Raw genomic sequence first — 18,656 nt, 5'->3', positions numbered from 1 at the left:
TTCATATATGGCCTTTATTATGTTGACGTTGGTTCCCTCTATGACCATTTTCTGGAGAGTTTGTATCATAAATGGGTGTTGAATTTTGTCGAAAGCTTTTTCTGCATCTATTGAGATGATCATATGGTTTTTATTCTTCAGTTTGTTAACATTGTGTATCACATTGACTGATTTGCGTATATTGAAGAATCCTTGCATCCCTGGAATAAATCTCACTTGGTCATGCTGTATGATCCGTTTAACGTGCTGTTGGATTCTGTTTGCTAGTATTTTGTTGAGGATTTTTGCATCTATGTTCATCAGTGATATTGGTCTGCAGTTTACTTTCTTTGTGACATCTTTGTCTGGCTTTGGTATCAGGGTGATGGTGGCCTCGTAGAATGAGTTTGGGAGTGTTCCTCCCTCTGCTATATTTTGGAAGAGTTTGAGAAGGATAGGTGTTAACTCTTTTCTAAATGTTTGAGAGAATTTGCCTGTGAAGCCATCTGGTCCTGGGCTTTTGTTTGTTGGAAAATTTTTAATCACAGTCTTAATTTCAGTGCTTGTGATTGGTCTGTTTATATTTTCTATTTCTTCCTGGTTCAGTCTCAGAAGGTCGTGCCTTTCTAAGAATTTGTCCATTTCTTCCAGGCTGTCCATTTTATTGGCATATAGCTGCTTGTAGTAATCTCTCATGATCCTTTGTACTTCTGCAGTGTCAGTTGTTACTTCTCCTTTTTCATTTCTAATTCTATTGATTTGAGTCTTCTCCCATTTTTTCTCGATGAGTCTGGTTAATGGTTTATCTATCTTGTTTATCTTCTCAAATAACTAGTTTTTAGTTTTGTTTTATTGATCTTTGCTATTGTTTTCTTTGTTTCTATTTCATTTATTTCTGCTCTGATCTTTATGATTTCTTTCCTTCTGCTAACTTCGGGTTTTGTTTGTTCTTCTTTCTCTATTTCTTTTAGGTGTAAGGTTAGATTGTTTATTTGAGATTATTCTTGTTTCTTGAGGTAGGCTTGTATTGCTATAAACTTCCCTCTTAGAACTGCTTTTGCTGCATCCCATAGGTTTTGGATCGTCGTGTTTTCATTGTCATTTGTCTCTAGGGATTTTTTGATTTCCTCTCTGATTTCTTCAGTGATCTCTTGGCTATTTAGTAACGTATTGTTTAGCCTCCATGTGTTTGTGTTTTTTACGTTTTTTTCCCTGTAATTGATTTCTAATCTCATAGTGTTGTAGTCAGAAAAGATGCTTGTTATGATTTTAATTTTCTTAAATTTACTGAGGCTTGATTTGTGACCCAAGATGTGATGTATCCTGAAGAATGTTCCGTGCTCACTTGAGAAGAAAGTGTAATCGGCTGTTTTTTGGATGGAATGTCCTATAATTTTCAATTTAATCTATCTGGTCTATTGTGTCATTTAAAGCTTGCATTTCCTTATTAATTTTCTGTTTGGATGATCTGTCCATTGGTGTAAGTGAGGTGTTAAAGTCCCCCACTATTATTGTGTTACTGTCGATTTCCCGTTTTACAGCTGTTAGCAGTTGCCTTATGTATTGAGGTGCTCCTATGTTGGGTGCATATATATTTAGAATTGTTATATCATCTTCTTGGACTGATCCCTTGATCATTATGTAGTGTCCTTCCTTGTCTCTTGCAACATTCTTTATTTTAAAGTCTATTTTATCTGGTATGAGTATTGGTACTCCAGCTTTCTTTGGATTTCCACTTGCATGGAATATCTTTTTCCATCCCCTCATTTTCAGTCTGTATGTGTCCATAGGTCTGAAGTGGGTCTGTTGTAGACAGCATATATATGGGTTTTGTTTTTGTATCCATTCAGCGATCCTGTGTCTTTTGGTTGGAGCATATATATGAAAATTATTGATATGTATGTCCCTATTAACATTTTCTTAATTGGTTTGGGTTTGTTTTTGTAGGTCCTTTTCTTCTCTTGTGTTTCCCACTTAGAGAAGTTCCTTTAGCATTTGTTGTAGAGCTGGTTTGGTGGTGCTGAATTCTGTTAGCTTTTGCTTGTCTGTAAAGCTTTTAATTTCTCTATTGAATCTGAATGTGATCCTTGCTTGGTAGAGTAATCCTTGTTGTAGGTTCTTCCCTTTCATCACTTTAAATATGTCATGCCACTCCCTTCTGGCTTGTAGAGTTTCTGCTGAGAAATCAGCTGTTAACCTTATGGGAGTTCCCTTGTATGTTATTTGTCGTTATTCCCTTGCTGCTTTCAATAATTTTTCTTTGTCTTTAATTTTTGCCAATTTTATTACTATGTGTCTTGGCATGTTTCTCCTTGGGTTTATCCTGTATGGGGCTCTGTGTGCTTCCTGGATTTGGGTGGCTATTTCCTTTCCCATGTTAGGGAAGTTTTCAACTATAATCTCTTCAAATATTTTCTCGGGTCCTTTTTCTCTCTCTTCTCCTTCTGGGACCCCTATAATGTGAATGTTGTTGCGTTTAATGTTGTCCCAGAGGTCTCCTAGGCTGTCTTCATTTCTTTTCATTCTTTTTTTCTTTATTCTGTCCTGCAGCAGCGAATTCCACCATTCTGTCTTCCAGGTCACTTATCCGTTCTTCTGCCTCAGTTATTCTGCTATTGATTCTTTCTAGTGTATTTTTCATTTCAGTTATTGTATTGTTCATCTCTGTTTGTTTGTTCTTTAATTCTTCTAGGTGTTTGTTAAACATTTCTTGCATCTTCTCGATCTTTGCCTCCATTCTTTTTCTGAGGTCCTGGATCATCTTCACTATCATCATTCTGAATTCTTTTTCTGGAAGGTTGCCTATCTCCACTTCATTTAGTTGTTTTTATGGGGCTTTATCTTGTTCCTTCATCTGGTACATAGCCCTCTGCCTTTTCATCTTGTCTATCTCTCTGTGAACGTGGTTTTTGTTCCACAGGCTGCAGGATTGTAGTTTTCTTGCTTCTGCTGTCTGTCCTCTGGTGGATGAGGCTATCTAAGAGGCTTGAGCAAGTTTCCTGATGGGAGGCACTGGTGTTGGGTAGAGCTGGCTGTTGCTCTGGTGGGCAGAGCTCAGTAAAAGTTTAATCCACTTGTCTGCTGATGGGTGGGGCTGGGTTCCCTCCCTGTTGGTTGTTTGGACTGAGGCTACCCAACACTGGAGCCTACCTGGGCTCTTTGGTGGGGCTAATGGCGGACTCTGGGAGGGCTCACGCCAACGAGTACTTCCCAGAACTTCTGCTGCCAGTGTCCTTGTCCTCACGGTGAGACACAGCCTCCCCCCGCCTCTGCAGTAGACCCTCCAGCACTAGCAGGTAGGTCTATTTCAGCCTCCTATGGGGTCACTGCTCCTTCCCCTGGGTCCCGATGCACACACTACTTTGTGTGTGCCCTCCAAGAGTGGAGTCTTTGTTTACCCCAGTCTTTCGAAGTCCTGCAATCAAATCCCGCTAGCCTTCAAAGTCTGATTCTCTAGGAATTCCTCCTCCCGTTGCTGGACCTGCAGGTTGGGAAGCCTGACGTGGGGCTCAGAACCTTCACTCCAGTGGGTGGACTTCTGTGGTGTTAGTGTTCTCCAGTTTGTGAGTCACCCAGCCAGCAGTTATGGGATTTGATTTTATTGTGATTGCACCCCTCCTACCATCTCATTGTGGCTTCTCTTTGTCTTTGGATGTGGGGTATCTTTTTTGGTGAGTTCCAGTCTCTTCTTGTCGATGATTGGTCAGCAGTTAGTTGTGATTCTGGTGCTCTCGCAAGAGGGAGTGACAGCATGTCCTTCTACTCCGCCATCTTGAACCAATCTCCCTTATCCACACTTCAAGTGGCAGCTTACCTCCTGTCTTTTCCTGACTATGATAGTAAAATCATAAGAAGTTCATATTTAGAGAGTGCTTAATATGTTCTAGTCATTGTACTAAGTTCTTAACATGATTTGCCTTCAGAATATCCCTAATAAGGAAGGTATTATTATTCCCAATATACAGATGAAATTAAGATTCATAGAACTTAACTAGTTTTCTCAAGACTACACAGCTAGGACCCTAGACAATTTGTCTCTAGAATACGTGTACTCTTTACCACTGCACTGTACTGCCTCTTTAAATGGAGTGAGATATCTGTCCTCTAAACTCTTATAGGAATCCTTATGATTTACTTGATGGGAGTCATTTATGCCTTTTATGATTTTCTTCCTGTGTGTGACTGTGAACTTTAAGCTCCTTGAGAGCATCCTCGTGCCCCAGACATGCAAGGCTGATAATCAGGAGGTTCACACTGGGATGACTGTACGAGGTTAAATGTGGAAATATCTGCCTAACAGTTGGGTCTTACCACCGCCCCAAACCCTTCAAGCATCTCACCCACCAACCCAGCTATGTTGACCCTATCCTTGGAGTCCCTGCTTCTCCTGGCAATCCAGAAGCGAATGGGTTAATACCTAGAACACCAGGAAGCCTCCCAAACCCTGCTCCTACACTAAGATCCCTACTCATTCTGATTGGTCATTGCCATGTCTGAGCATCTTGAGCATCACCCCATCTGATATTTTGAAAAGTCCATTGTAGATGCTTATGACTGTAGGCTGATGTGAAAGAAAATAAGGGCAGATGGGAAAGAAGAAAAATACCGTGCAGACACTGGAGAATGGTGACATTCTGTTACCAGCAATGGTAGCAGAAAATGACCAGCAATGTCACACGGTAATTATGGCATCCCAGTGAGTTAAACTCACTGCGTGTATCAGAAACATGCATCAGAAACTCCCTGTGTGTTTCGGAGGCAAGGCACTATGCAAATTAAAGGCAGGTTATAATTTTTAGTCACTTAGCATCCAAGCACACCTGTGACTCTATCTTGGTGAGCAGCTATGGAGGCATGGGCCCACCATCTCCAGTGGAAGCATCGGCTAGAGAACATTCCTTTTGTTGGTCGCTGTTCTGACCAATCATCGCCACAGGCTTTCCTGAATCCTGCAGCAGCAGGAGTCCTGCTTAAACTCAAAGCACGAATCCATCCCTCTGGGATTCTGCCACAGAGAAGACTGCTGGTAATTTTTAAAAAATGCTCATTAAAAACCATTCTGAAACCATTTTATTTCCTGGATGAAAATGGCATCACATTAGCCCTACCAGACCAGTTCCCGAAATTTAGAAGAAAATTGTGCAGAAATACAGAGTTCATTTACTCAAGTAAGCACACACTTGCATTACAGAATGGTTCAATTTGCATCCCAGCAGCAATCCCTGGGTCTGAGTTACATAAATGAATAATACATTTAGTATGTTATTAAATGGGGTTGCTTACCTCTGTAATAACAAGGCAACTTATGATTATGTTGGACCTAAGCTCTGAATATTACTGGGATGCATTTAGTTGGTAAAACATTCTTCAATCTGCCAAGAATAAAAATGCTTTGTAATGGCAAGGGAGTCTTTGTACAATTACTGAAAGGAAACATTCTGCAAATATACCTTTGATATTACCGACCGTTCATCTGTAGATAGTGTCTTGTTACTTCAACAACCCCAGTTTCAGCTATTCTCTTCCTTCCTTTCTTGATACTCCTCTGTCACCTTTTCCTTTTTACCCCTACCCTCTTTGATTTTCCTTCTGGCTGCCTGCCAGTCTTAAAAAAAAGAGGAAGGCCATAGTTTTTCTTTGTGAGAGTAAAACTGGAAAAAACAGTGGCAGTCTTCATATCCTGTGATTTTGCTATTCAGCAGTTTTTTTTTAATTTATGATTTTGTACAGATGTTTATGGTACAGATGTTTGATATAGATGTTTATGACTATTCAGTGCATGCTAAGTTGACAATATAGTCTAGTTTAGTCAACCACAACACTGTATGTGATGTCAAGACCCTGCCCCCAGAAATTATGGATTAATTGAGAATTCTGGGCATCAGTGTGTTTTTGTTTTTAAGTTCCCCTGGTGATTCTAGTGTGCAGCCAGGATTAAAGATCACTGCCCTGGTGGTTAAAACTAGTGTTGTGGAACCAAATAGTCTGAGTTTAAATGCAGGCTCTTACTCATTAGATAAACTTGGGCAATTTACACAGACTCTAATGTTTGGGTTCTCTGCCTGTAAAATGGGATAATTACAGAATTTTTCCCTAAAGTTCTTGGGAGGATTAAATGAGATAATGCATTCAAAAGGACTTAGCATAGAATTTGGCACATTGCAAGACCTTAATAAATATTAAAATATCAAAAGGTAGTAAAAAATTAGTATTTAAAGTTTTAAATATTAGCTTGCTCTTATACAGCAAGTTCCCTGAAAATAGAAGCCATGCTCTTACTGCCAAGATTATCTTAAGATCAAATCAGACCACATCAATTCCTTCCTTAAAATCATTCAAAACTGACTATGGCTTATCCATAAAGGGTAAAGTTCAGGTTTAAAGGAGAGCTCCATGATCTGTCCTCAATGCATTTTTTTTTCAGCTTTAGCTCTTTCCACTGCCTGACATGCTTCCTGAGCTCAGGCCAGGTTGAAGTCTACATGTCTTCTTCTGCCTGTGTTGTTCATTCTGCCTGGGATGGTCTTTACTCTGTCAAGCTTCTATTCATTCATTAAAAATCAGTGTAGAAATTATGTTTTCCTATGATATCTCCTCTTTTTTCACAGTAGTTGTTACACGTAATGACCAAGAAAGAGCTAGAACTCTAGGTTTTCTTATAGCCAAGGGAGGTCTTGTTGTCACTGAGCTCTGTTGAGCCTCATTTGTGCACACGAGAATAATTTAAATAGTTTAATTTCTTGGCTTGTACTATGTGTCTTTGTTTTTCAAGGGAAAACCGCCTTGTTACAATGACACTTAACTTGAAACGAGAAATGGGGCAAGCCCTGGGGACAGAGAAGGGAGCTGGTTCTGGGGACAGTGTATGGCTAACACTTAAAATCTTTCTAGACCCAATGTGTGCATATTTCAACAATAATCCTATGTAGCAGCCATAACCCCAACATTCAGAAAGAATAGGGTTCCATGGCTGACTAAGCAGGTTCTCCAAGTTTCTCTCCTCAAGGCAATAGCTCTCAGGACTTTCCCCTTAAACTGAGTAAGCAGACCTTGGGATAAGGGGACTCTCATCAGACAGAAGACTAGGTCGAGGGGAGAAAACTTCTCTTGCATTAAGTAGGATGGAAGCACAAGTCATTTAATGTGAACAGTAAATAGAATGTAACTTCATTCTGAATGCCAACTTGATGAAGTGAGACATATGGCCAAGTTAAACTAAATGACAGCATCAAAAATCATGAGAATGGCTCATGGAATCCACTGCTGGAGTCAAGTAGTTGCACAACAAATTTACAGAAGGAAAATTTCCCTACTTTTAAGCATCTGCAGTCCGAGGAATCCTAATACTGAATCATTGCAAATTGGTCATGGACAGGTCAGAACCTGAAGGGATCTCAAAGATCATCCAACACAATCCCTCTGTTTGCACATGAGAAAAAAAAGAGATGCAGTTTAGAGGGCTTGCCAAGCTCACACAGGGGGCAAGTAGTGGCTATGGGCCTTGGGACTGAGTTTGGAACTCTCCTGCCATGATGCCATACCACACGGATGAGGATCGGTATTGCCAATACCACGGATGTGGGCAAGGACAGCGATGTGAGGAACCAGATCTCCACATACACCTTCTTCATTTCCAACCCTAATGCCATCCCATAAAAATATGGGAAAATGCATCTAAGAAAGATATTCTGAAAAATCAACTTTGCAGCAACAGACAGTTATGGAGCGTTTGCTGTGAGACTGCATGGGTGAGTTCCAAGAAAACAGTGACTTGGGCCCTTGCAGTGCTGGGTCTATAAACAATGCAAGTGATTTCCTTTCTGTGGACTTGAAACACATGCACCACTTTTAGGACCAGTTATTCTCTGTGATGCACATTGACAAAGCTTGCTGAATAAATCAGACTGAACATCAAGACCCCCATCAGGATCAGAAATGGGATCACTTGGGAAATGACCACAGCCCCCAGAGACCCTGGAAATAGCAACCCCAGAGCGCAGTGGCAGGATAACCAAGGTCTAAATGTTTTCATAGCTGATGTAGAAAGGAATCTGTTTATAGAAAGCATTTTTATTTATTTATTTTTTAACACCTTTATTAGAGTACAACTGCTTTACAATGGTGTGTTAGTTTCTGCTTTATATAGAAAGCATTTTTAAAACATTCTAAATGTATGTTGACAGTATGGAGATTGCTATTTTGCTATACTTTATGTGTATATAATTTTTCCTGGACCCACTAAGTATTTTTATATAGATACTGAATAAATGCTATTTTAAAATCCTTTTTTTTAACTTCCTGAGTAAATATTCCCATTGAATATTGAGAAACTAACCCTGAGGATCAATAAGAACTGTCACTGTACATTTACATTCTTTCGGGAGGGATTAATGGCTCCTCTAAAGAAACTCCACCGACAAAAATTTCTATACCCACTTTTTTATAAACACATCTAGAAATATCTCTGGCTTAATAGCAAAAAGAAATCTGTCCCTTGAGAAGATTATCTTGGCTTCTTAGAACAAACCAGCCCAATGTCCACTTTATTTTACATTTACAGAATCTTTTACGGTTGGCATGAAACGAGCAACATCCTAGTTAATTTGGCAACTTAAATTTGTATCATGTTCCCTGGATCCAAAACAGTATAAACAAGATTTAACCATATATAAGTACAACTAAATAAGCTTGGGCTTCTGTATGTGCAAACTGAGATATTTATAGTCATCGATGGAGAAACAAAGGAATGAATTTGAGGTTATTTCAGCACTAAATGCCAGATGATATACAAATGAATGTTGATTTCATTTTATTTGAAGAAAAGGGACTCGTTTACTAATCAGGTAAATGTATTATCTGCCTTGAGTGGTACTGGGGCAGACATGTGTTTTGATGTACAGTGGTTACTAATTATGTGACTTTATGAGCCTACACAAGCTATTATTTCAGTTTTACCGATGACCAAACAAGGGCTTAGGTTAAATGTGTTCTAGATCTCAGTACTGTCATGACTATTAAGTATGAAATAAATGTCTCGACTATAGATACACAATAAAAGGAAGTTTTCCCCCTCTTTTTACCTTCACTCCAGAGGAGCCCTTCACTCCAAAAGTCCAGATGCTGGTGATGGCATCTGCATTTTGTAAAGTGACTACTATCTGCTAGGCACTATGCTGCATGCTTCATATACAGTATCATATTTAATCAACCTCCAAAAGCAAATAGCAAAATTTTATAGGTTATGAAACTAAATCTCAAAGAAAGGAAGTCACTTGCTAAAGATAAAGGTAAATGGCAGAGATTGGATTAAGACTCTTCATTTGTTTCATTCTAAAATAACTCTATTTTTCACCAAACAACACATCCCCCCTTTGAGTTCACTCTGTACCCATAACAGGCTGAGGCCCCATTACCAGCCTCCTTGCTTTCCATGGAATGGCTTGTGGAAGGCATGAAGGAAAGGGTGAAAAGAGGCAGGGAGAACGTGGTAGAAGCATGCCCACACGCTGTCCTGTGGTGTGGACATTGGACACTTGAGACCACTGGACCAAGCCCTAAGGACTGGTGGCTACAGCCACCTGGAGGGACATTCTGTACCTATTTCAATACTTATTCCAACTCTCTTTTCTAAGACCTTGCTAAGACTGAAACAAAAACTGCACACCTGTTCACTTCTACACAGTGAAGCTGGTAACAATTTTGGCATCTCCTTAAAATAGCATTTCTATTGGGAATAATAATAACCAATGCTGGAATGTTTCCATCACAGTGAAGTGAGTGAACCTGAGAACATTGTTTATATACACAGGGTAATAAACTAACCGTGAGAGCAACCATAACCATTTACAAAGTGAGGCCTTAAAAAAAAAATAAAAGGAAGGTTTACCTGCAGGCTTTCAAGTCAACTCGCAGAAAGGTGCTACTGGCAGATTTGCTTGTGAAGCTTGATTGACAAGGGAGGATTGTTTAGCAGACCTGTTCAACTCAAGTTTGGCTTGAGATTGCATGGCTGCAATCTGTGCCCTGCTGTAAGGGACTGGGTGAGGCAAGTGAGGTGCCTGGTGAGTGAAATCTACGGAGGCAAGAACTCTCAAACCAACCCTGCCCTTGTGATTCCTCTGCACTTCATCCCAGCCTGAAGCTAACACGGATTCTGTGCTGACAACCCGAGATGCTCGTGGATGGCTTAAAACAGGCATTGGAGGGACTCACGGGGCCCAGTGGCTCCTTAATTCTATAGACTTCCAGGCACAGACATCAGGGCTTGTCCTTGAGAAAATTACCGGCATGGCCTTTTCACCATCTCTTGTTCCTTTGCCTACAATAACTTGCTTCACAACTTCTTAATTTGGGAAATCCTGCTTGCCCTTCCTCTCAGTGTTCCCTTACAGAATCCACTGGTGTCCATGTTTTAAAGGAGGATGGCAGTTAATATAACTGAGTCTCTCATGTGTGGGACTCACAGGCAGTGCGTGGGCAGGAAGCTGGTGTTTCAACCCTTAATGGGGGAGATATGTGGCAATGCCTGGATGCTCAGCTCTAAGAAGTAATCAGCTGACTGGGTGGAATTTGCTTTAGGAGCTATCAGAAAGACCTTCAATTGCCAAAAGAGACTCTAATTATTGTTGTAGTGTTTTAGTAACAATTATTATGTTATGAGAACGCTAACTGCAGCATTGTTTATAGCGGTACAAAACAGGAAATGACCAAAATGTCCATGAAAGGGATGACTACATAATCCCAGGTGCTTGAATCCTAGGGAGTTAAAAGAAATTAGATGGAGAGTAGCCTTATATACTCTGACTTGGAAAGATGTTTAAGTTATGTTTCTGAATGAAAATGGGAACTAGAAGAACAACACATCTAGTAGGAAACTGCCTATAAAAACAACCAAATTAATTTTGTTTATTTTTTTTCTTGGCATAATTATTCACTGACAAATGCAAAGGAAAGTGTTTAGAAACATGCATATCAAACAGATCACACTTGTGTGGGAAAGGGGGCCAGGACTGGGGTGATAATCTAAACTGGCTTTTTAAACAGAGAAAACATGTATTTTTTTTGTAATTAAACATCTGTAAGTGAAAAGCTAAATATTTAATGGCAGCATTGTAGCAGCTACAACAGATTACTGAATCTGTGCTTATGAAATGCCACTGAATCAACATAGAGCCAAGTGACGTCTGGGGTCAGGGACTGGAGTGGTATTCAGAAGGGCAGAAGGTTCTTTTTCAATTTCATCTACACTTTATCTCTTGCCAGCTCTTGAGTTGGCTACAGACACTGCAAATGGGAATTTGATGATATTGGGGCCTTCTTTGAGGGTGATTTCAGGCCCCTGTCCCAGCTAATGGTCTTCCTATTCCTGATGTAAATGTGTAGTTTAGAGAGTATGTTGATCTGTGGGGTTATGATTGATACCCCCCTCCCCGACCTTAGCACATAGGGCGCTATGCAGGTGGTCACTCTTCCACCTGTGAGCCCCTTACTTTTGAGAGCAGGGCATTCATCCTATCTGCTGATGACTGGTATTAATCATATGTTCCTTTTACACAAACTTGCTCACTGATGCTGATGATTTTCTGCAGAAAGTTTAAATGGAATGGATGAAACCAGCAGACGTGATAACTCAAGAAAAATCCCTTAGGGTCAGATGCTCTCAGGTAATACCCACTGATAGGAACAACCTTCTGAGAGTGGAGGTGGAGCCCTAGGAAGTAATGTTTGTGATTGTGTGATTAACAAACATAACTGCACTGACAAACATTTATATACCTGGACACATATTGCTGAACCACTTTTTTAATTGAAATTTTAGTTTTATAGGGCATAGATGAAAACTCCCATTGAATAGAATATTATAAATTATTCATCTCTGATGTTTTATTTTATATGGGTTAGGATTTATTTGGGTTTCACATACTGAGTTTACCAAAGGAATGGTGAAACCTATTTAGGGGTAGCTGAAAAATGTGTGTGTGTGTGTGTGTGTGTGTGTGTGTGTGTAAATATTTGTATATAATTATAAAATTAAAATACATATATATTCTCAATAAACTGAAAAGTGAGGGGTCATCAGCCTTTATTCTGCCTTATTACAGTGATTTGAGTAGCATCTGGAACAATTAGACCCCTCTGTACTTCAGCCTCCTCTCATTAATACCAAAGAGAGAATAGTATAACTCCCCTGACTGACAGTGAAAAAAAATCACTTCTGAAATTAGCTTCAGGGGCTCCTAATGCCCTTTACAATGTCTAAACATGCTGGTACATGCAAGTGATAAAACTCCTGTCTTTGGCATTTCTTCACCATTAAGTTTAGTTATTTCACCAGCCCTTTTCAATTTCTCCCACGATGCTAGATGCTGAAGACCTCACCGACCCATTGCTGTAAAAACGTTATTTGTATTTTTCTCAGATTTTGTGTTTCTCTTCAAATAAATCACAGCTTATTTCTTTATTCAACCAGAGATAAGAATATTTGATGTATGTGTCTATGTTTTTTCCCTCCTTCTGCAAAAAGTTTGAATGGAACGGATGAAACCAGCAGATGTGATAACTCAACAAAAATCCCTTAGGGTGAGATGCTCTGAGAGTAGTATATATTATTTTGGTAATTTTTTAAAATTAAAAAAACTTTTAAAATTTCAAATACAAAAGTACATAAATGGAAACATGAACATCCTCTCCTCTGTATTGCAGCTCACATGAGAAGTGAGAAGGGCAACTGTCAAGTAATGCTGGTCTATTGGTGAGGTACCTATTCTCTCCCTCCCTCCCTCTTTCCCTCCTTCCACCCCTTCTTCCCTTCCCTTCCCTCCCTCCCTCCTTTCCTTCCTTCCTTTCCTCTCTTTTTAACTTTTCAATATCAGAATTCTCAAATATGCACAAATGAGAGAAAACAGTATCATAAATACCCATGCCCTCATTAACTTATCTTCAAAATTTACTAAACCTATCCCTTTTTTCTAATATTTTAAAACAAATGCCATACATCGTGTATCTCTAAAAGATAAGGTTTCTTTTTTTAGCCTAACCAAAATATCATTATGACACCTAAATATATAATATATTTAGTTAATATAATAGAAATATTTAGATTTAGATATAACCTGATATCACCTGTGATGGTCAATCTTATGTGTCAACTTGCATGGGCCTCAGGATGGCCAGATATTTGGTCAAACATTATTTTGGGTGTTTCTCTGAGGGTGTTTTTGGATGAGATTAACATTTAAATCAGTAGACAGAGTAAAACAGATTGCCCTCCCTAATGTGGGTGGGCCTCCTCCAATCAGTTGAAGGCCTAAATAAAACAAAAATGCTAACCCTCTTCTGAATAAGAGAAAATTTGTCCTGCCTGACTGCCTTCAAACTGGATAGTGGCTTTATTCCTGCCTTCATACTCAGATGGAAACATCAGCTCTTCCTGGGTTTTGACCCTGCTGGCCTTCAGACAGGAACTACACCATCAGCTTTCCTGGCTCACCATCAGCGTTCAGACTGGGACTGGAAACAAACCATCTGTTCTCCTGGGTCTCCAGCTTGCCAACTCTCACCCTGTGGATGTCAGGATTTGGACGTGCCCACCTCCATAGCTCGGTGCTCCCATTCGTTATAACAAATCTCTTTACATATACATACATACATATATATATATATATATATATATATATAATCTCCAACTGGAGATAGAAAAACGTATCTCTGGAAAACCCTGATTAATACATCACTAATCACCAGACCATAGTCCATTTCCCCATATGGCTCAAAAATGTCTTCTAATAGTTTTTTTGAATTAGAATCCAAATAAGTTCCACACACTATTTTCTAAGTCCATAAATATCAGTTACAGTTGTGGGAAAGTCACAGAATGGTTTCCCTTTTATGGTATTTCTTAAATAATATTGGATAAACCCCACAACACAGATCATTAAACACAAAATTTAGATTCTGATTCCAGATTTATAAAGATCAGAATGCATGCCTTCAATGTGTCAAGACTGGACAGAGAGAAAATGAAACACATTCCTACTAACACTAGTATACTCTTGAAAAGTCAATGAGCTTCTTTTCTGCCTCAGGTTTCCACATCTATAAAACAGGAAATGCACATGGGAAATATTTGTTCGGCCTTCCACACAGGGATGTCGTGAAGGTAAAAGGTAGCCTCATGTGATTAACTAGTTCTGAAATAAAGTATCAAAAAATGAAGATATGTATATATTATCATCATTGCCACCTTCATCCAAGGAACCTGTTTCGTTTCTTTGTTTGCAACTGGGGTCTTATTCTCAGATGAAATTTGCACTATTAATGCAAATTTGTGCTACATTATTAAAATGAACAAAAGCAAGTAAATCAGTGCTGTAATGAAATAGGCCTGGCCTTTGATCAGAAGTAATTCGGTAAGTTTAACACAGGCTGAAAAGCAGAAGTTGACCTCCTAAGGCCACTGCTTCAGACACTCACCCAGTACTATTGAGGTAACTCTGTCCCAAGCTGCAGTCCTTCGACAGAGAAGATGGATTGAACCAAAAGGCTGGCAGGCACTGACCATTGCTGTGTCGCTCATAACCATAGTCACTGTTGGGGAAAGAGCCAAGAGAAACCTTTCAGTAGATGGCAACATTACTGACAACAATTGCACGTCAGTCCACAGCCAACTTCTACCCTGGTCAATTAGTCAAAAAACAGGCATTCACTGAATCAATGTCTTTCCAAAAATGGAATCTTTTTTTCCATGGAATATTTATCAATTACCCATGAAAACATTCTACAGAAGCCATTTTGAGAAATGCTGGCTTGGAGGCCACAGGGGTGCATGTGTAAAGAGGAAAGCTCAATGCCCAATAATTCCCATTAAACACCTTTAAGCTGGGAGAGTAGATGTTGTTCTCATTAGGGGCAGACACAGTACTGATTGTGGTTGGGCCCAGAGAAAGCTATAATGGTGGAAGTCTAGTCCTCAATGTCAAGTTTCACTGAAGAGTTTAAGGCACCCACATGTGGCATAATCTTCATTCCTAGTGATGTCTTTGGGGTGCTCTTCCAAGACATCTGGATCTACCAAGGAGAGCCGAGCCAGGTCTCTCTGTGCATGAGCCATATGCTTCAAAGTCATAGCAGGAAAGGAAATGTCCTTCAGGACTGCTGCAAGCATTCCCCCAAGGAAAAGCTCCATCCTACGCCGTTAATGCTGCCAGTTGCTTTAAATCTTCTCTCTAGTTTGAAAATAGTCAAAGACTTTTCTCAGCCTCCTTGCATTCTTACCTCCAGGAGCCTCTGAGTGGCCTGATATTCTTGGCTTCTGAAAGATGAACCCGGGCGCAGAGGATGGCAACAAATTGCTCCTCCGCACACACAGATAAATCGCAAGTGGCAATCAGTGAGCATTAGTATGAACTGGCCCATCTGTGTAATGGAAGTGAGATACTGGCACACAAGGGTTGGGGAAGGAGAATTAGGCTTGCTCAGGGGCCTGTCACCAGGCAGCTGGCACCTAGAACTCTGCCCATACCAGCTGGATTTGGTGCTGATGCAACACAGCATGGGTAGGAAGACTTCAGGAACGCTGCCTACAGGACACCCAGTGTTCATTTAGGGAAATTATTTTACAAATGCTGAAGAATAACAGGCAAGGTCATCTGGTAGAGGGCTGTCCAGGGGAGAGCCAAGCCAAGAGAGAACATTCAGTGACAACCACCTTTCATGATGCTATAGTCAAGAAGAATCACTGAAGCTCTAGCTACTAGTAGAAACCAATAAGATTATGGCGATCCTTCCAAAATATTTTCAGAAATCATGCAGTTACAGAAATCCCATTTGACCAGGTAACCTTACGATGGCCTCATTCATGATGCATTTCCCACTTCTCTGATTACATTCTAGTTAGTGGGATGAGCAGCAGATTCCAATCAAAAATGAATGCAGGAATTGGGCCAAGACTAAAGGGAGTGAGAGATGGGGGAAGCGGGAAACTTAATTGATTTCCTTACCCTGTGTTCTTTTCACCCTAGTCAAGCTTAAAATTGAGAAGAAAACAACACATGACAATGCCAACAGCAAAAGACTAGCTTATGTTGCAACCTTGTAGAAAAGATTCCCAAAGGAACAAAGGTTTCCAGAAGAAATCAGGGAATTGGGACTTACTTTTTCTCTTTGGTTTTCTATGTGAAAATAAATTTGCTCTCTGCCAAAGAATGACTGTTTGGTAAGGCCGAAGTCAAACCACTAAGATAAAAAGCTAACTCCCCATACGGATCCTCCTTGAATAGAGTGAGTGAAGGAAAAGCAGTCAGGTTTCAGAAAGAGGGATGTGATGAATGACACACTCTCCATGGAACTTTTCCCTGTGAATGCATTTCAGGATGTCAATCCTGAAAGGTAGGACAGAGATAAAATATTTTTGTCATTGTAACAATGTTACACTGATTGAAACAGAAGTCAGGGCTGGGGAGGTCCCCCAGAATTCCTTGTGAGCCCTCATGTAACTGAAGCTCTGCCTTCCCTCTGGCTGAGCCCGGAGAGATAAAGAACTGACTCTTGGCTTGCCTTCTTTACCAACAAGAGAGGAACAGCCTTGAGTTATCAGTCTGAGTTCTGGCAGCCAGTTTGCCAGGCCTACCAGTACTATTTATTAAGAGAATGCTCCTGTCATGGTAGCATGACAGATGACTTCCTTCTTCTAAGATATGTAATGTGTATGTACACAGTATTTCAGCCCAATCACTGATATTTTGATGATCAGATACGTGACCGATGATCGCTACGTGGCTAATATTGTTAAGTGAATGTCTTTGGTTCTTATGCTGGCCAACTTTCAAGTATTTAACACTGATATACACATTTAGCAAATGCTTTCTCTAAACCAAAAGCATATAAATAAATTGTATAAAGAAAAAGGAAAAAAAGGAACAGAAAGTGAGAGGGACATGATCAAGGGAGTTACTACCTACTCATCCTCAGTCATATTTCAACCTCATCTGAATGTCAAAACCAGAACAAAGCAAGGGCATCACTGGACCCACAAGCTAGCTTTCTGCTTAACTAATGCTCCAGAAAGAACACTGTGGCACTCCGAGTATATTTAACTTCTCAATGTCTCAGTACTTTTCCAGTTTAAACTAGCTTAATCCTGGTAAAGGAAAAAGTCTCTCTTATCACTAGGTTCACAAAGCCACAGATGGCAATACCAGTGACTCCATTCTTGCACTAAAATCAGAAAAGTCTTCCATGGCTGTCACAAGCAATAGTCAGCTAACCACTGATTGAAAACATCCAGGTATAGACAATTTACTGTCCTACACGATCATTGTTCCACTACCAGGAACCCTAGATTCTAGAAAGACTTTTATCTTGAGCACAAATATGTTTGCTCCCTGAAACGTCCACTTATTGTTTTCAGTGTTGCTGTCTGAAGAAACTCAGGGTCTACCTAGTCTCTCTTTTTGTCCTGAGATCTGTCAAATATATGAAGATAATTACCAGCCATCTTCTGAGTCCTCCTTAAGTCTAAAGAAACCCCTGGTTTTTCCATATACACACGCACATAGCTAGTAAGCCATGATGTTCCCAAGTGGTAATTTCACATGAATATAGGCTTGTCACTTGGATCTATGCATGTTACTATTATGTGATATCTAAGCTTTCATTAAGGCCCACGTGGGTTTGAAATACTAGACGACTCCATGGGATAACAGTACAAGCTCACCAGTCAAAATCAGCCTCTGTGCAGACACAGGGTTCAGACTCCATAGCTCCCGCATATTTCCCTTGCATACATTTCCGCTCTGATTTTCTCTTCTTATATATCCTTTTCGCTCCCATGATGCATGCTTCCCCCTGTAAGGAGACAAGAATCTCACGCAGTCGGGCACATAGCTTGGACCTTCCCTACCCCACATCAGGACAGTTCCAGCAGATGATCTCAAACCTTAGTGTAATGTGGACATACGCAGTCTGCTTTGTGCTAACAGCATTTCCTTTTCGATGTCTAGAGCCCTATCATAGAACATGATGATAAAGGCAATCCTAAAAAGCACTGGGGGTATGTCCGAAAGTCCCGAACTCTACGTATTCAGCAAACCTTTACTTGGCAACGTATTAAGTACAGTGCTATGAGGGACACACAGATAACTAAGACAACCTGCAACATTGTATGGCCAAAAAAATCTGTAGTAATTAAGTTCAATTCTTCTGTAATAAAAAATGTATACATTTGGTCATTTATGAGCATATGAAAGAAGAATATTGCTAAGAAACATAAAGGTCCATTTTGCCTTGATTTATTATGCCTCTGCCTACACAACTTTATAGCACTGATTTTATATCCATCTACCAGATAAGCAAGAGCGCTAAATTCAGTGTTTCTCCACAAGATAAATAAAAGCTTTGAATATCACAATGCGTGTGCACTCCAAAGGGGGAAATATCAGTCACGTAAATGAGCGATCCTTTGTTGAGCCTCCGAGGAGAGTGGGTGATTATAGCTGATGTAGCTCCCACTGTCAAACCCAGCTCTCTGTGTGTGTGTCTGAAGGACCAGACGGAGTTTTGTCTAAGCTAGTCTACACCGTCTTTCTTGAGCAAACTCACTTTAACCAGCTGCATTACACATCTACATGTAAATATATGATTTAGTCTAGGTTTGGGGTAAATGATGTGTCACGCTCTGA

General features: G+C 40.0%; 1 protein-coding gene across 8 annotated transcripts in view; it reads right to left on the bottom strand.

The window, feature by feature from the left end:
• SORCS1 (sortilin related VPS10 domain containing receptor 1) overlaps window positions 1-18,656 on the bottom strand; it is a 577,597-nt gene that overhangs the window by 86,002 nt on the left and 472,939 nt on the right. For all 8 annotated transcript variants that reach the window (XM_059899261.1, XM_059899265.1, XM_059899263.1 and 5 more), the window contains exons 16-17: window positions 17,693-17,823; window positions 14,452-14,565 (exon numbers count right to left, since the gene is read on the bottom strand). In XM_059899261.1, coding sequence (XP_059755244.1) covers window positions 14,452-14,565; window positions 17,693-17,823 — 245 coding nt within the window. The remainder of the gene's footprint in view (window positions 1-14,451; window positions 14,566-17,692; window positions 17,824-18,656) is intronic.

The sequence above is a fragment of the Balaenoptera ricei genome, chromosome 16 (assembly GCF_028023285.1).
Source record: "Balaenoptera ricei isolate mBalRic1 chromosome 16, mBalRic1.hap2, whole genome shotgun sequence".
NCBI classification, from domain to species: Eukaryota; Metazoa; Chordata; class Mammalia; order Artiodactyla; family Balaenopteridae; genus Balaenoptera; species Balaenoptera ricei.
This window is presented reverse-complemented; position numbering and strand designations above follow the sequence as displayed.